Source organism: Aulonocara stuartgranti (assembly GCF_965226115.1).
Source record: "Aulonocara stuartgranti genome assembly, chromosome: 11".
NCBI classification, from domain to species: Eukaryota; Metazoa; Chordata; class Actinopteri; order Cichliformes; family Cichlidae; genus Aulonocara; species Aulonocara stuartgranti.
Window position 1 is genome coordinate 16,186,207 of NC_138947.1, and position 16,951 is coordinate 16,203,157.

Genomic DNA, 16,951 nt, shown 5'->3' on the forward strand with positions numbered 1-16,951 from the left:
TGAATAAAATACGTTTTCAACTACTGAGTTTACAGAGCATGTTCTGCTTTAGTGACACTTTTGCTTCTGTGTTAAAATTCATGCATGTGTCTCTTTGTTTGTTTTTGTTTTTCCAGAGATGAAATGACACAGTATCTATTGTTTAAAATTTCACAAGAAAGGAACTGTAACTGAAAAAATAAAGAAGTTCAGAACAGGAACATAAATATCTTCTTATTCGCAAGACCCAAAGAGGGCTGCAAATGAAGGCCCATTTATTATTGCAACTATACTGTTGAAAGTTTCTTTGGTGTTTGTTTACTTAGTTTAAAGTTATAAAACAAAAGACGGAGAAACTATTAGAAGTGTAACTGCAGGAGGAAGTAGTTGTAGCCTAATTATACAAAAATAAATTTAGTTCCAGGAATGAAACTCTTAACTGCATTTTAACTGCAGCAATAAATTCAAAGGTCATTGTACATAAAATACGTTGCCGTGCCAACCTAATGTCATCACAGCAATAAAATCAAATAACAGTGCAGTAAAAGTACCTGTTAATGAACACATGACGTCTGTTACATATTACACATCGACACATATGCTTTTACTTAAATTTGAAAATAGAATTATACCACAAACTGACAGATTACTGAGTCTTTTACTGTTTGCTCTTTGTTTCTTCTGAAAAGTGCTACCTGTTTGAACACAATATTTAATAACTTCTCTTAGTGTCTGACAGCTGGGAAGACTTCTCTACTAGTAACAGAGAACTAAAATAATAAAACACCCAAAATAATAATGACAATAATAAAACATAGAAATAAATGCTAAGGTTAATATTTTAATTAGATGTGTTTGCTAGTTTGTAGTTTATCGTTTATGTAATTAGGCTTAAAAATCACAGTCATTTAGGGAAATAATGCCTCACACATACAGACACACACAGTGAGGATTAGAGAAGTAAAAAGGAATACTCATTGAGCAAGATTTGTGAAAAGAGGAAATATAATGTGAGCTTCATTACCGTATCAACACCAGTGTCAGGTTTACTGATAACTCTTTATAGTCAGCAATTCAGGTCATATTCTGGTCATACATTTTATGAAGACCTTATTTAGAACTAGAGGGAACCACAAGTAATAAAAAAGACCCATGTGTGACAGTGCCATCTGGTGTTTTGAGGAATGTGAATAGCAGTTGTGCACTTTCAAAAATGCTGTTTCAACCTGTATTTTTAATGATGTTTACAAATCCATACATTCATGGAATAACAATGAGCACAGCATCACCTCAAAAGTAACTGTAACTAACTCAATGAAATATGCACATTTGTTCTATCTCATCATCAAGGACATTAGGTTAAAAAAAAAAAAAGTTGGGAATTGTGGGTGTGACTGTAATGTGCACTGTTTTACTATTAGATTTAGATGTGAAAAACATTATATGAGAACATTAATGACTGATAAACACATGAATCGCGTGCTGATACCAGGAGGATCATTGAGAAAATATTTAGCACATTCAGCTCATATTAAACAAATACATGATAAATAAAAATTAATAACAACTAAGCTGACAGGAGGATTAAAATGCAACACAAATAATAACACTGCATGCAAGAATGATTAACCTGGCCAAAACAAAGAATATAGATACTTCCCTGTTTCTATTAATTTTTATAATAACCACGGATATTTATTTGCTTAATATTTTTCCTGTAATTTCATACTTCATATATTTTTGCATGATCAAGTAAAGTAACAAGTTTGTGCACGGTTAAAAATCATATTAGAGTTAACTGCTTAGTTTTAGAATTTAAGTAAAATCATTGTCATTAGGTGCTGATAATGTGTCAGTACAGCCAAAATGGTAAAGCTAACACAAGTTTTAATAAAATAGCCTATTATTTTCATTTTGTATGTTAAATGCACTTCTCAGTTTATATCACAGAGGTCACGGTATCGGAATCCAAGTCGGGACCCCTCAAACTTTCCTATATGACGACATTCAGTGCTGCATTTGTGGTGCTTATTGTGCTCAACTTGACTTTGTCCAAGCAAATTAGATTATATGCCACAAATGTTTGTTTAAATAAATATGGCTTCTACTGTAAATAATTTACTAACTGAAGGGGCCAATGAGCATGGACAATCCAGAACCAGCACATGAGGAAGTATCAGTGGAACATGGAAGGTAACATTAACTGAATGACTTTGGCCACATACTTTTAACCAATTTAATAATGAGTGAATGTGTTTTGTCAGTGAAGTCTTCTGGTGCTTCCTCCACATGTGGTGAAAATAAACAGAGAGAGTTATAATGCTACAGATGAACACTCATGTCTCTTGTTTTTCCCACAGACACTTTATAACACAGAGAACCGTGGCAGCAAGTGTCACATTTGCTGTGGCTGCTGCACCCCTGTATCTGCAGAATTTGCTGCAAATTCTGAGGCTTCCTCCTCCAAAAACCAATGAATATTAACTTTCTTATTATCAACATACTGTGTTTATGGAGTCTCTAGTGATATAACTGGATTTGGTGACAAATTCATGGTACTGGTTAGCAGTGCAATGTTATAATAAGTAGTTATAATATTGAAGGAACAGAGGATACTCTGTTTATTTAAAAAATAAATACTGGTGGATTCTAAAGTCTGAAACTTTATTTCTTTGTCTGCATCGATGTTGTTGTCATTTCAATTCAGTTTTATTTATATTGCACCAATACACAATAACAGCTGCCTTTATATTATAAGGTAAAGGTCCTACAACAATACAGAGATAACCCCAACAATCACATGACTCCTTTGAGCAAGCACTTGGTGACAGTGGGAAGGAAAAACTCTAGTAGAACCAGCCCTACTATGTCATTGTAGGACTTAGCAGTGGTGGACAAGCCGAGGAACTGATAGATGTAGTGATACCGAATGACGATGATAACATCAGGAAGAAGGAACACGAGAAGCTGAAGAAGTACCAAGAGCTTAGAGAAGACCTTGAGAAGATGTGGAGGGTGAAGGTAACAGTGGTCCCAGTGGTAATCGGACCACTCGGTGCAGTGATCCCCAAATTAGGCGAGTGGCCCCAGCAGATCCCAGGAAAAACGTCAGAGATCTCTGTCTAGAAGAGCGCAATCCTAGGAACAGCAAAGATACTGAGCAGGACCCTCAAGCTCCCAGGCCTCTGGACCTGAGCTTGAAGGCTAAAAGGCCGCCCACAGAGGCGAGAGGGGAATTTATATATTTAATAGTTCACTTGAAATAATTGAACATCATAATTTGAAATAGAGAAATTAATGTATCATGTGAGTTTAGGTGATTTGTAAAATTTCAATTCACATTTTCTTCGAGAGTGTTTGTACAAACACATTTTCACCACAGGAGGGAGACGTGTTCCAGGTTTTTAGGGAAAAACTGAGGCCTGCAGTAGGCTTGTAGATATTCATTTATGATAGGGAGTGTCAGGTCAGGGGTCAGGCTGACCTTTGAACATTCATCTTCTGTACACCTCATGAAGCTTTAATTAATGGCTAAATGACTTCTGACTTTCATCATCTGTTAAAGTTTTCATAATTTTCATCATCATTTAAAGTTTTTCAGTAAAACTGCATCAAATTTTTTAAGCATGTCACATTATCCTGTTGTTGGCCAACAGACCTTCACTCTGGAGCACAGACTGTGTGACTTCAGATTATTTTACAACCACTAACATCTGTTTTTTAGCCTGCTTCTAGGGACAACTAGAAACAACTTATCAGCTGACGTGAGAGTTCTATTTGGAGTATTTTTAGTTAACAGATCAGACGTATGATGGAGCTAATCCATTTAGAGATTTAAAAACAAGCAATGAAATCTTAAAATCAATTCTACAACGCACTGAAAGCCAGTTTAAATGAGCCAAGACTGGAGAAATATGGTCATGTTTACGAGTGCCTGTCAAGAGTCAGGCTGCAGCATTTTGAACTAGCTGAAGATGAGAGAGCAGAGGATGGCTGATACCAAAATAAAGACCATTACAGTAGTCAAGCCTGGATGAAATAAATGCATGTATCACTTTCTCGAAGTGAGCAACTGACTAATTGTTCTTAGTTTTTGCAAGGGCCCTGAGCTGGAAGAAGCTGGCTTTTACTACAGAATTTATTTGTTTCTCAAATGAAAAACTGCTATCAAAGAACAATCCCAGATTCTTTGCAAAGGGAGTTCTGGGCCCATATCCCTAAAGATTCTGAGAATCCTCTCAGAGAGCTCCTAACTTAACCTAAAAATTCCTTGCCAGGAGTTTTAGCTTAGAAGTGATTCCAGAACATTTTCAGTGAACTCTGAGCAAGGAATGGATGGAAAAATCCTATCTTAGTGAGGAGGTGTGGTTGACCCCATTGCTAGGTATGAGTTATCATTTCAAAAGCCGTGATTGGTTGATCCTACAAGTTTGATGGAAATGAGCTTTTGGTGATAATGAGCAAAGGATGTACCCTCAAATCAATAAACATAATTATACACTCTAATCTTATGCTGACTGTAATTGTGAATAATATTTCACATTCAAGAAAATATCTGGAAAATGAATAGTAAGCTGTAGGGGTTATAGCCTAACATTAGAATCTAAAATATGTGAAAACTTAAACTCATTACACCCTGTTCAAATAATGATTCGTGTCTCATTTGCTCATATTAATATCCTAGCTGGCATATTTTGTACTTTCACTCCCAAATGGACCCCATTGAAAACAAGATGGCCTATCTCAAGGGGCTGTCCTTAATGAAGTAGAAATCACAATGTTACAAGTCCAGTGTGGTCTTAACGAGGGTAACACGGCTCAGCTTTTATCAATGTCTGTGATTGCTGGCTGGTCTATTTATAAAGGCTTGTTAACAAATATCCTACAAACACAAAAAATGGAGAAAAAAAAAAGGACTCGCAAGCCGAACTGGACTGAGGAGCAAGGGTTGTTGCTGGCCCCGTTGGTGAACGAACATCAAGGTATGTTACGAGGAAAATTTGGCCCAACTGTCACTAGCCAAGGCAAGAGGCGTGCCTGGGACACAATATCCCAAACAATCAATGCCTCTTTTCCACTAGTGGTGCGGACAGGCGACGATTGTGAGAAAAGGTGGTATGTGCTGCAGTCCAAGGCAAAAGATGAGATTGCAGCACACAAGTGGGAATCCTCACTCACAGGTGAGCAAAATATTATAGCCTACCACATAATCTGGCAACTTGCTCCTGCTGGCAATGTTAATTTACATACCTAAATACTGTGTTCATTGACTGTTTCTTTCTAGGGGGTGGACCACCTGCAAAGCGGCTGTCCCAGGTGGCCGACACTGTCTTTCAAGTCCTGGGACACTCTGAGGTCAGTGTCACCGGGCTGCCAACAGGCATTGACACATCAATGATGCAGGCCCTTGAAGTGCAGCAAAGGTAGGACACAGGGTTATTCATATCTACAGTGTTTATTCATTGCAGAAGCCATTTCATGTGTTACCCATGCTCATTGTATTAAATTAATTTAATCAAAACAATAATTAAACTAGGCCTATGTATTTCTGTAGCATGGAGCCATCACAAGAACCGGGCCCATCAAGTTTGCCGATGAGATTGCCATCTGCAGCTGCTACTCAGGATAGCCCGGCGGATCAAACACCATTCCCATCCGCAGCACCTGCTCCGTCAGCATCCCTGCAGGAGAGTAGATTGCAACTCACAATTGATGTGTTTGAACAACAAAAAAAAAGTCCTTTCCCTTCAGGAGGAGTACTACCGCCTTAAAATTGAACACCTAAAAAATAAACCATTTACAGATTGTGTTCTGTGTCTTGCATTTAACAATTGCAGGTGATGTGCAGTAAAACTGTGGTAGTTCTTAATACCATCACAAGTTCTCAAAAGACATGGGGCTACAGCTTGCCTGAAACGTAAATTTGTGAAGTTTGCCCTGTAAGGCAGTCCACTCTGGGCTAGGTTCCCCTGTGGAATGTAAATATCTTCTTCACCACCATCCTCATCGTTGTCTTCATCGCCATCCTCCAGAGGTTCTGCAATCTGTCTAACCTTGCAAATATTGTGTAATATTGCACAGGCTATGATGACTTTGCTGACTTTTTCAGACCTCAGCCGCACCTCTCCGTGGAGAACATGAAAGCACCTCTTAAGCTGGCCTATGCCACGCTCCACCACCGCTCTTGTTGTCTTGTGGGCCCTACAATAGAATACAGAGACCTTTAATTTTTTGATGGAAATATTGCACTACTTGGATGCTCTAACATATTGCTTGCATTTCATTTCCATGATTTTTGTATTGTTTGGCTTACCTGTTATAGTTTAGTTGGGGCCCTTGGCGTGGCTGGAGGTAAGGTGTAGGAGCCATGGTTTGCATGGGTAGCCACTGTCCCCTAACAAGTGGCAATTAGCTGGCACATAGCGTCTCTCAGAAAGATGTCTGATGCCACTCTCGGAGAGCATTCTCGCATCATGTGTGGAGCCTGGCCATTTAGCCACAATGTCCAAACTCTTACAGGCCCCATTGAACACTATTTGCACATTGATGCTGTGGAAATTCCTCCTGTTAACCAAGACAGCCTCGTCCCCTGATGGCGCAATTATTCTCACATGTGTTCCATCAATTACACCCACAACACCAGGGACTCCTGCAATGTCCATAAATGCCCTTTTATGTGTGTGTAAAGTGCGGGCATCCAGCGGGAATGAAACAAATTGTGTCACAATATTAGGTTGTGACAAAGCTGTCAGATTGTTTGGGTGATGACTCTGCTGACGGAGGATTGGGACAGACCCAAGTCATCACTGCTGTATTGTTGCATTTTCCCGGTTGCCAAATACCTCAGGGTTGTGATTACTTTCGTCTCCGGTGTAATAGCGTTGTGGCGTCGAGTTGGTGAAGTAATTGCATCTCTAAGGAGATCCACCACAAACATGATTCCTGCACGATCCAATCTGTAGCGTCTCAATAATTCCCTGTCATCCAGTGTTTGCAGGACATTTCTCCTGCCTCTTCTGTTGGCCATTTTGTGCAGCTGCTTAGGGGAACTCCTAAGCCACTAAAAGTCCTCTTCCCTGCTCTTAGCAGATCTCGCCTTAGGAGCCCTTTTAAGCGCTAGGGATCTTGAGGAATAGCTTTTATATTAACTGGGATTGTCGTGTCACTTTTAGGGGAAATTCTAAGAAAACGTAATGACTCTGAGAATTTTCTTAGAATTTGGCCGCTAGGAGCCACTTTTTGCACAAAGATTCTTTAGGGATACGGGCCCTGGACTTTTCCAGAGGACCAGGGTCAGTTTTTTGGTCGTTTACATTCAAAAAATGTAATGCAAACCACGATTTAATGTCATCAAGGCAGTCTAGCAAAACCTTCAGAGAGTCTGTAGAATTCTTTTTAAGAGGAAAATAAATTTGAGAAACATCAGCATAACAGTGAAATGTTATAAATACTGTGGTGGGTGGCTTGTTGCATGTAGAATTGTTATCCCTTTAAAAAATAAACCATAAAGTAACTGACTGACTGTGACTATTATTATTATTATGATTATTAATATTGTTATGAGTTATTCTTTTTTTTTTTTTCAATAATTTAGCTTTAAATCAAATCAAATCAAATCACTTTTATTGTCACATCACATGTGCAGGTACATTGGTACAGCACATGTGAGTGAAATTCTTGTGTGCGAGCTTCACAAGCAACAGAGTTGTGCAAAATACAATAATGTAAACAAGCAAAATACAAGAATGGCTACATCTGAAACTAATAAATATATGTACAATATATAATAGTATATGCATTTCTGGATGTGTATACTAAATATTTTCCTACGTGTGTGTGTGTGTGTACACATATTTTACAAATTAAATAGAGTAAACAATAATAAATATATAAATATACAGAGTTGAATATGTGCAAAACAGCGGCATTACTGTACAGTGTGTAGTGCATAATGTTGAAGTTCCAGTAGTGAAGCTGAGGTGTCTATGAAGTGTTCAGCAGTCTGATGGCCTGATGGAAAAAGCTGTCTCTCAGTCTGCTGGTACGGGACCGGATGCTGCAGAACCTCCTTCCTGATGGAAGTAGTCTGAACAGTTTATGGCTGGGGTGACTGGAGTCCTTGATGATCCTCCCCGCTTTCCTCAGGCACCGCTTCCTGTAGATGTCTTGGAGGGAGGGAAGCTCACCTCCAATTATCCGTTCAGAGCACCGCACTACTCGCTGGAGAGCTTTGCAGTTGTAGGCGGTGCTGTTGCCATACCAGGTGGTGATGCATCCAGTGAGGATGCTCTCAATGGCACAGTGATAGAAGGTCCTGAGGATGCGGGGGCTCATGCCGAATCTTTTCAGTCTCCTGACAAAGAAGAGGCGCTGCTGCGCCTTCTTCACTGTTTTGTTTGTGTGTACTGACCACGTAAGATCCTCAGCCAGATGTACACCAAGGAACCGGAAGCTGCTCACTCTCTCCACAGCAGCGCCGTTGATGGTGATGGGGGTGTGTATACTATACGGTGTGTATATTATACGCAATAAGGAATTTAAGCAAACATTTGGCTCTTTTGTTTAACTGGCAGTGTAACGTTGTATACATGTTGTCAAGGCTGCGATGGCAGGCGTGTGGAGGTGAAGTAAGGACCCAAGTGCAGGCAGAGGTTGATATGAGAGTGGAGATGGCAAGGACAGGAACTAAGAAATAAACTAAAACTGGGAAAGCCTAAACACATGGAAATGAAGTCAAAACCCTTAGGGTGATACAAAGGAAACAACACACACAGACCAGCAACTTGCAAAGGCAAACACAAGGCTTAAATACACAGAGGGATAACGAGGGAATGAGGCACAGAAGGAGAGCACAGCTGGGAGTAATCAGAAATGATGAGACCGTGGGGACACATTCACATAAGACATGCACCTTCAAAGTAAAACAGGAAATGCACAACACACACACGATCCAGACTAGACACTGAACTTAACAGACAGATTCACGAGGAGACACTGTGACATCATGGACAGACAGAGGGAACACAGAGAAGTGGGACCAGGGCAGGCCCAGAACAGAAACCTAACAAATGGCAAATCTTAATGAAAGACATAACCAGAATAAACAAGAACATAGAATATTATAAGGAAACACAAAACACTGAGTCGTCAGACTCGGGACCATGACACATGTACAATCATTTTATTAAAAGACATGATGTTCGCTTGTTTGTTTGGGTTTTTTTTTTTTTTTTTTGTCCTGTCCTGTGTTTGTCCGTTATATGTCACATGTAGCACCAGGGTCTCGGAGGAACGCTGTCTCATTTCACTCTGTACTGTACCACTGTATGGTTGAAATGACAATAAAAAGAAATGCAGCAATCATAAAGCATATCTGTGGTAACACCCAGAGAGGAGGAAATGAAAGAAAACATGTTACTCTCCCTCTTGCAAAAAGAACTTAGAAGGATGTAGTTCAGGTATATTGCTAAATTTTTATGCTTTTTTGTTTTTCTGATGTTAGTGTATTTGATATACACTCAACATAAGGTTGTAGCCAAACAATGCAAGATTTAGAGGAATGACACAGCATGAAACTGCAGCAATAAATTCAAAGTTCAGCCAATAAATTATATTCCGGTTATCCGACCTGTTATCACAACAATGCAATAAGATAACACTGTACCAAAAGTACCGGTAATGTGTTGTGACAAAGCCTGCTAAATTTACTAACCACATTGCCAAATATATACTGTCAAGGCAAAAGTGACAGTTCACCAAGCAAACAGACTCAGAGATGTTCTTTTGGAAAGTTTTCTAAAATGGATGACTCAGCTTTTCTTGTGCTCTTCTGAATAGAGACCTCTGACGTTGTGCCTGGAATCTGCTGGAGCTAGTCCCTCAAGTTTAATGGTCACAGCTCACAGTATTCCTTTTACCTCTGGTACCACTGTGGACCCACATCCCACTACAATGTGCTGGATAGTCTCCAGGACATCTTTGCACAGTCAGCCTATTCAGTTCTGTCAGTTGTGTTATACTCCTGCCTCCATGGGTCTGGTGCTTAGGGCCCATCATTGTGCTGCCGTGATTAGTGCCTCTGTGCTGTCCTTTAGGCCAATCTTTTTTAGCCACTGCTTGGATTTCCTGATGTCAGCTACATCCTATGTTATCATTGGTACATCATATCCAGGGACTTGATCATCCATGATTGTTTCTCCTCATGTTCCTCATCACCATTTGCCTTCAGCCACCTAAAGTACTTTTGGAGAAAAATTCTCAGGGAACCAGATGAACTTCTCTAAGAACTTCTCCATCATCCTGATCATAGAGCCTCAAGGTGCTGGACTTCAGCTGGACACCCCAGTTGTGTCCAGCTCCATTGTGAGGAGTTTTTGTGTGTTGACATCAGTGACATATATCCTCTTCTGTGCCCAGCTCTGACCATTAGGATGTATGTATTGAAGGCTTGGATCTTATCCCTACCATTCCACTGACTTCTCAACCATTGCCTTACATTTTGGAAGTATTTTGTTGTGGTTGTGGTACTTTTCCAGACTTGTGCTGTCAGGTCTTCATTGAATAATATTACTGTAGCTTCTTCATGCCTGAAAGTCAGTGTTAGATATCTGCCTTTGTGATGTTCTGATTGTAAAACTTGTTATTTTTGACATTTTTCCTAGATTCAACTAAAGAACTGGGAAGAAATTATGGGTTTGTGACTAAGTGTCTAAAAGTAGAATTTCTCTTTTTTTTTTTTTTTGCCTGTCCCATTTGGTTCTTTAGCCATCAGAATTGTTGTCTGAAGACCAACAAGGATACCCAAAGGATTTACTTTGCCAAATGGATCATCGTGGCATTGCCGTATTGGTCCATTTGATCGACCTTTGTTTTTATTATTTATTATATTTTATTTTCAGATGTTACAGACAGGACAGACATGAGTGAGGGATAGGAAAGGGAGAGAGAAAGAGGAAGGAAAAGAAAAACAGAAGGGGAGAGGGACAGTGAGAAAGGGGGGAGAAAAAAAATCTCCTGGATCACCTGTTGAGAGGAGAAGAATAGAAAACAAGCAAAAAAAACCCCAAAAAACAAAAAACAAAAAAACCAAAGCAACATACTAAACACAACACCATCGCATTAATCTAGCTAAGTGCAAACAGCAGTAAATACTAAAAATTCAATGTTGTTGTGCAGCACACAGGACAGACAGCGCACAATGTGCTTTGAAGTAGCAGCCAAGAAAGGTGTAATTTAAGTCTACGAGCAGTGAACACCTGTGTGCATACCTGTGTGGATCAGCGCGCTTGTATTCAAATGGTTTCCACATGTAATGGTCTGCAATAGGATGTAGCGAGCCATAGCCCCGTCCCCCAGGGCATGAAGCAGGCATGGAGGAGATCCAGGCCCCAGACATCCAGAGGCCCCAGAGTGCGAGAGCCCAAGGAGGACCACCGGAGGGGCATCCGTGCCACCCTCATGGGAAGGGCTGAGGATCCCCAGACGAGGCGTCACCCAGTAGCCACCGAGCAGAAGCTAGAGGGGGCTGCACCGGCGTGCCCGCCGGCTCTGCCGGCAGCCAGCTGTGCCAGAGTGAACCGAGCCGCAGGCCCAGAGGCCGGAGGCCCGAGGGCCCCCCGCACCCCGGAGGAGGCCTGACCGAGAAACAGGCGCCAGGCCCCGCCAGGTAGCCACCGGGAGTGAGCCGGTACATACCTGAGCGCCCAGCCCCGGACACCAAGAACCACCAATGCACCGACCCCTGAGGGCATCAGTCACCGGCAGGGAGTGTGGTGAGGGGAGATAGGCCTTGGAGGGCCTGGGAGTTCCCAGAGAGGTGGAGTCTAAGACCCGACCTGACATATAGACACAGACAAACAGGCACACACAGACACAAACATGCGTTCCCACCCTTATGCACACATATACAAACACTCAGCACTCACCCAACGTAAGGGCTGACATAAATGGACATGTACACACAATCACACTCCCCAAACATACTCCAGGTCCAGGTACCCTCGCCCCCAGAGGGGGTAAAAGTAGAATTTCTGATTGGTTCTTTGCTAAGTGTAGACAGCTTGAGTTAGGTGCCTCGTAATGCTGAATGGTTTTTAATTCGGTGGATTAAAAAGTAAACACTCCTTTAAAAAAAAGGTCAGGCACAAGAATTGAAGAGCTCTAAAAGACTTTCAGAAAGCCTGGACCAAGACCACTTTTTAAAAAAGGACAAGACAGTTTGACTTCTTTGGAAACAAAATATAAAGACGTGAGGGATGACTCAAGATGTTTGCACAGTACTGTCTACATGGCATAGATTACAATGGTTTTTTCTATTGTACTTATACCAGTAATAGACTGACAGCAACTTTTACTGCTTGTCTTTGCCCTTGTTTCAAAAGCCCCACCTCTCTGAGCAATGATAATTACTGAATTATCTTAGTGTGTGACAGCAGGGAAGACTCATCTACTAGTGTCAGAAAACATCTGACATAATAAAAAGCTTATCATTGTGCTGCCATCAGAAGTTAAATTAGGTATATTTCATAATTCATACTCTATCTTCTATGTAATCAGGTTCAAAGTGTCAGTCACAAGACCAATGTTTTAGATTCACGACGGTTACAAAAGATAAGATAAACATAATATTAGCTGAGAGCAGAAATATATAGTTGGATGTTGCATTATTGTGTCACTACCCATCTGCAGGCTTGTTGAGATAAACCAAAAGGTCCAGGTAATTCTTGGTGAATATTTTTAATGCAGAGGTTATTTAGAGAAGAAGGAACCAGAATTAAAAGACTCCTGTGAGACAGTGCCATCTAGTGCTTTGAGGAGTGCACTATAAACATCTTCAATTTCACGCAGCTTTTGACTAGTCCATGCATTAATACAAATAAAAACCAAACAAAAAAATAACACATGCAAACAACAACAACAGAATCTAACCTATTCTTTGAACTCTATTTGACCACTTCCTCACTTGTTTCAGGGAATTTCCACCTTCTGCTGATTTCATCATCACGTGAATTCCAGTATTAAACAACATCAGTTGTGAAATCAAAGTGTGACTGTAATCTGCACTGTTTTAACAGATTTAGTAAATGATTTAAAACTTCCTCCCAGTAACTCACAGCTGTTATAAAAACAAAGAAGGTAAAGCAACCCTACAGCAGAGTCAAACATGGCGAGTGTTACTGTGACATCCTGTTGGAAGAGTCTTCTGCTGGTGGCATTTATGGGTGAGAACATTTAATTTGTGTTCACTGTTATTACTCTATTATTATTCTTTTAAATGCTGACTATCAACATGAATGACAATAGTAACAAAGTAAGTGAAACAACAGTTAATAAGAGGCTCAAGAATACAGGTCTCTGTGCTTTGATTCAGGTTTTATTTTAGCAGATGTTTATCACATTTATCCCTACATCTTCTGAGTGTAAAGATTTTTCCTCGTGATATACATGGAATGAATTAACTGAGTAAGGATTGAAAAGTAGGTTTTTCTCTATATTATGTGATCCTATTTTTGTTGTTGTTGTGCCCAAACTGTGCAACAGCCTTCCTCAGTCACTCAGATCGGCTGACTACGTTAATTCATTTAAGTGACTGCTGAAAGACAGTTATTATTATTATTATTAACTATTATTATAGTTATTATTTGTATGTTAGCAAAGTTTATATTTGACCATACATCTGTGGAAGCAGCAGAACTTTTTTGTGCTCTTAGAAAAGATGTTTGAATACTGTCTTTCCTTCTACCACGTACATGTAGGTTAAGAACTACACTTGACAGCTTTGAGTACCTGCTGATTCTAATATATGTCTTACATCATCTTTTTCTCACACTTAAGTTTGTCTGGACACACGTCTGAACTCCTGTTTAGTTAACTGATACTTATGCAGATAGATATCCATTATGGAGTAATGGATTATATATTATTTAATTCTCAGATTGAGTTATTTTGTGCTTTTAACCAGTATTGTACCAGTATTGACACAGAGTGGCTTTTACTGGTATGTGTTACAGCCATCCTGACTGCTCTGTCCCTCAGGTTTACCAGGTTTGGGGACCAAGGTGCAGATTTCTTGGACTGGCAGGGTGACAGCTGGTTCCCCCACTACTTTCACATGCTCATCTAATTGTTTTCCAAACTGCATCTACACCTGGTCCTTTAAGGCCAGCACAGTCAACGGGAGCACATTAACTTGGACACCAGATGGACTGGATGATACAGTGAAACTGCACTGCACTGTCTTCAATCCACAAACAGGAGTCTACACAAGTACTGACACCATTGTAGAAATTACAAGTGAGTACATCAAGTTAAATGTCACATTAAATAGTGGAAAGTAACAAAGGTACCTTTTATTCTGTACTTCTAAAATGTTTGCCTTGATGACAGGAACAAGGTGAGTGTATGAGTTACACATAATTAGGACACACTACATGGACAAAACTACTTTGCTATCTACAGATTACACCTACCCTGTCATGAGGCCCTGGGCACGCAGTTTTTCAGCTGATGCTAATGCCAAAGGAGGTTTAAAACTGCAGTTATTGAGTCAGGAGGGAATATCTAAGAGGAAGGAAATTCCACATGCTGATTTTTATCAATGGTGACATGTTATTACATCTCATTCAAATTCAGTGATATTTATAGAACAACACATTCTTTCACAAATATTTGTAAAGGCAGACTGCATGGCTAGGTGCTTGACTTTACACACCTGGGACAACTGAATGCAAAGATTAAGAGGTGTGGCTTAACACTACTGCCCATATTATTATTCTCACTTTATGAATTAAAAATGTATTTTTTCTTTTTGTACAGATCAAATATCTGTACAAGTCAGTCCGCTGAACACTGTACCATCTCTCAACCAGTCATTAAATCTCATCTGCCATGATGCCAGATTTGGTGATCCACAAGGTCTATCAGACCTGGTCTGGTATAAAGATGGACAAGAGGTGACCCTGCGTGAAAATATGTGGCTTCAGCAAAACAACCTCACACTTCATTTTGACTCCCTGCTGCCCTCTGATGCTGGTTTCTACCAGTGTCAAACGTATCTGCCTACATCACAGACAACAGTTGTCAGCCTGGGCTATCTACTCAGCTGTAAGTACAAGGATACAGAGAGGTTAAACCAGAACAAGAAAGGCTGTGTTTTGTCATAACTGCAACAAGCTTTCTAATCTTTTGCAGATGATCAGTGGAACGTCAGCATTAGCGGACCTGACACTGTGTTTCCTGGTCAGTTAAGTGAGTTCACCTGCCTGACTAGCTGCACCTTAAATGTGGAATGCACCGTCAGGTGGGAGTTCAGGGGAGGTTTCCCTGTTGGAACCTACTTTTCAGTTCATAAAAATGAGGTCAGGTGGACTCCTTCACTACCTGGGACTTTTCAAAATTTCACCTGCATTGCAGAGAATAAAGCTGCTGGACGTTCTGCTGAGGCCACCAAGATGGTAAAAGTTAAAGGTACGCACAACTTTTTAGCACTTGCTTGTTTCTATTCTTATTGCTAAATCAATTTCAATTACTTTCTTTTTCTCTCAACAGATATCCCAATCTCTGGATCGGAGGCGATGCAGCTTAGTGGACTTTTTGCAGGAATCCTCAGTCTGGGAATGTGGGTCCTCTTGGGTTGGGCTCTAGAAACAGTATACTTATATTCACTTTAAAGAGACAGTTCACCCCAGTATCAGCTTTATGCCCAAATAAACACATGACTACACCATGGATTATCATAGAATAGTTACTACAACTAAATGCAGCTGATATCTACAAAACTTTTCAACTCAGACTTACACTCCAGAGAAAAACAACATAAATTTGATTTGGGGGTTTTAGTGTGAATATTTTCCACGCTATTTATTTCTGCAGCAGCTTATTCTGTTTATTATTATTTGTGCAAAAGAAACATATGTGATGTCAAATGTTAGAAAAGTAGAAGCAGTGTTTTTTCTTATGAATTTTTGTAAAACATCTGAACTCGCATATGAAAAATAAATTATGTGCATTAAGTCACAGTTGGAGTTGATTCCTATTTAACAATTAAAGTTGACACATGATTTTCTTTATGCTCCTTTATAGTGTACGTTTTAATTACAAGCCATTTGTAATTAAAACGTACACTGTAATTAATTTAATTTAACCACAAGGTGTCACTAACAACACAGAAGAACTGGATTTCAAGGACAGTGGAACATAAAATGTAAAATATTTCTGTGAATGATATTGCAATAAGTACTCTGACTGTTTTGTCTTTTTCAAAAACAAACCTCAAGATTTATTAAAAATTCTTTCACTGGGATGTAACTCCTTCAGTGAAAAATTACTTTTGTAAAGTCAGCTTGATAAACAAATTGTGTGACGTCAATTCTGCGCATGTGGTCAGTGATTCAACAATCTGTTTCATGTTCCTTTGAAAGTGAACAATTAATGCAGAGAAGACAACCACACTAAGCAAACTGAGAGCGACTGAGGTTTTTACCTTTGTTTTTCTCTTTTCTTCTTTTGTCATATCTCAGTTGCTTTGTCAGGCGTAAGAATAGGTGGGAAAAATGAAACTAAAACATCTGCTTTCATTTTGTTGTAAAAGAAACCAACATTTGCATGTTAACCTCATTGTAGTTTCAGTTGAAATGCTGCAATCTCTGTAGTATATGTATATATATCCTGTGTTTAATTATAAACTAGAAAATGTAGGTTGGTGTTTTATGTTATGTCTGTTATGTACTTTCTCTTTTAAATTATTGAAACAAAAAGATATTCAAAAAAAGATTAATTCCAAAATGGACCAAAATGGAACTTTGTGGCCAAAATGCAAAACGCTATGTGTGGCGGAAAACTAACGCTGCACATCACTCTGAACACACCATCCCCACTGTCAAATATGGTGGTGGCAGCATCATGCTCTGGGGGTGCTTCTCTTCAGCAGGGACAGGGAAGCTGGTCAGAGTTGATGGGAAGATGGATGGAGCCA

At 39.8% G+C, this 16,951-nt stretch overlaps 2 protein-coding genes across 2 annotated transcripts; both read left to right on the forward strand.

The window, feature by feature from the left end:
• The first annotated feature begins 4,813 nt into the window (after positions 1-4,813).
• On the forward strand, positions 4,814-5,784 carry LOC309718045 (uncharacterized protein). The gene is made up of 4 exons (XM_082552991.1): positions 4,814-4,961; positions 5,061-5,159; positions 5,264-5,402; positions 5,534-5,784. Exons 1-4 carry the CDS (start codon positions 4,877-4,879, stop codon positions 5,748-5,750), a joined length of 540 nt encoding a protein of 179 aa, XP_082409117.1. The 5' UTR covers positions 4,814-4,876; the 3' UTR covers positions 5,751-5,784.
• Positions 5,785-13,092: 7,308 nt separating this feature from the next.
• LOC309716821 (uncharacterized protein) lies at positions 13,093-16,641 on the forward strand. The gene is made up of 5 exons (XM_082550881.1): positions 13,093-13,199; positions 14,014-14,271; positions 14,794-15,081; positions 15,169-15,444; positions 15,526-16,641. The coding sequence occupies exons 1-5, from the start codon at positions 13,142-13,144 to the stop codon at positions 15,645-15,647; spliced, it is 1,002 nt and encodes a 333-aa protein (XP_082407007.1). The 5' UTR covers positions 13,093-13,141; the 3' UTR covers positions 15,648-16,641.
• Positions 16,642-16,951: the final 310 nt, after the last annotated feature.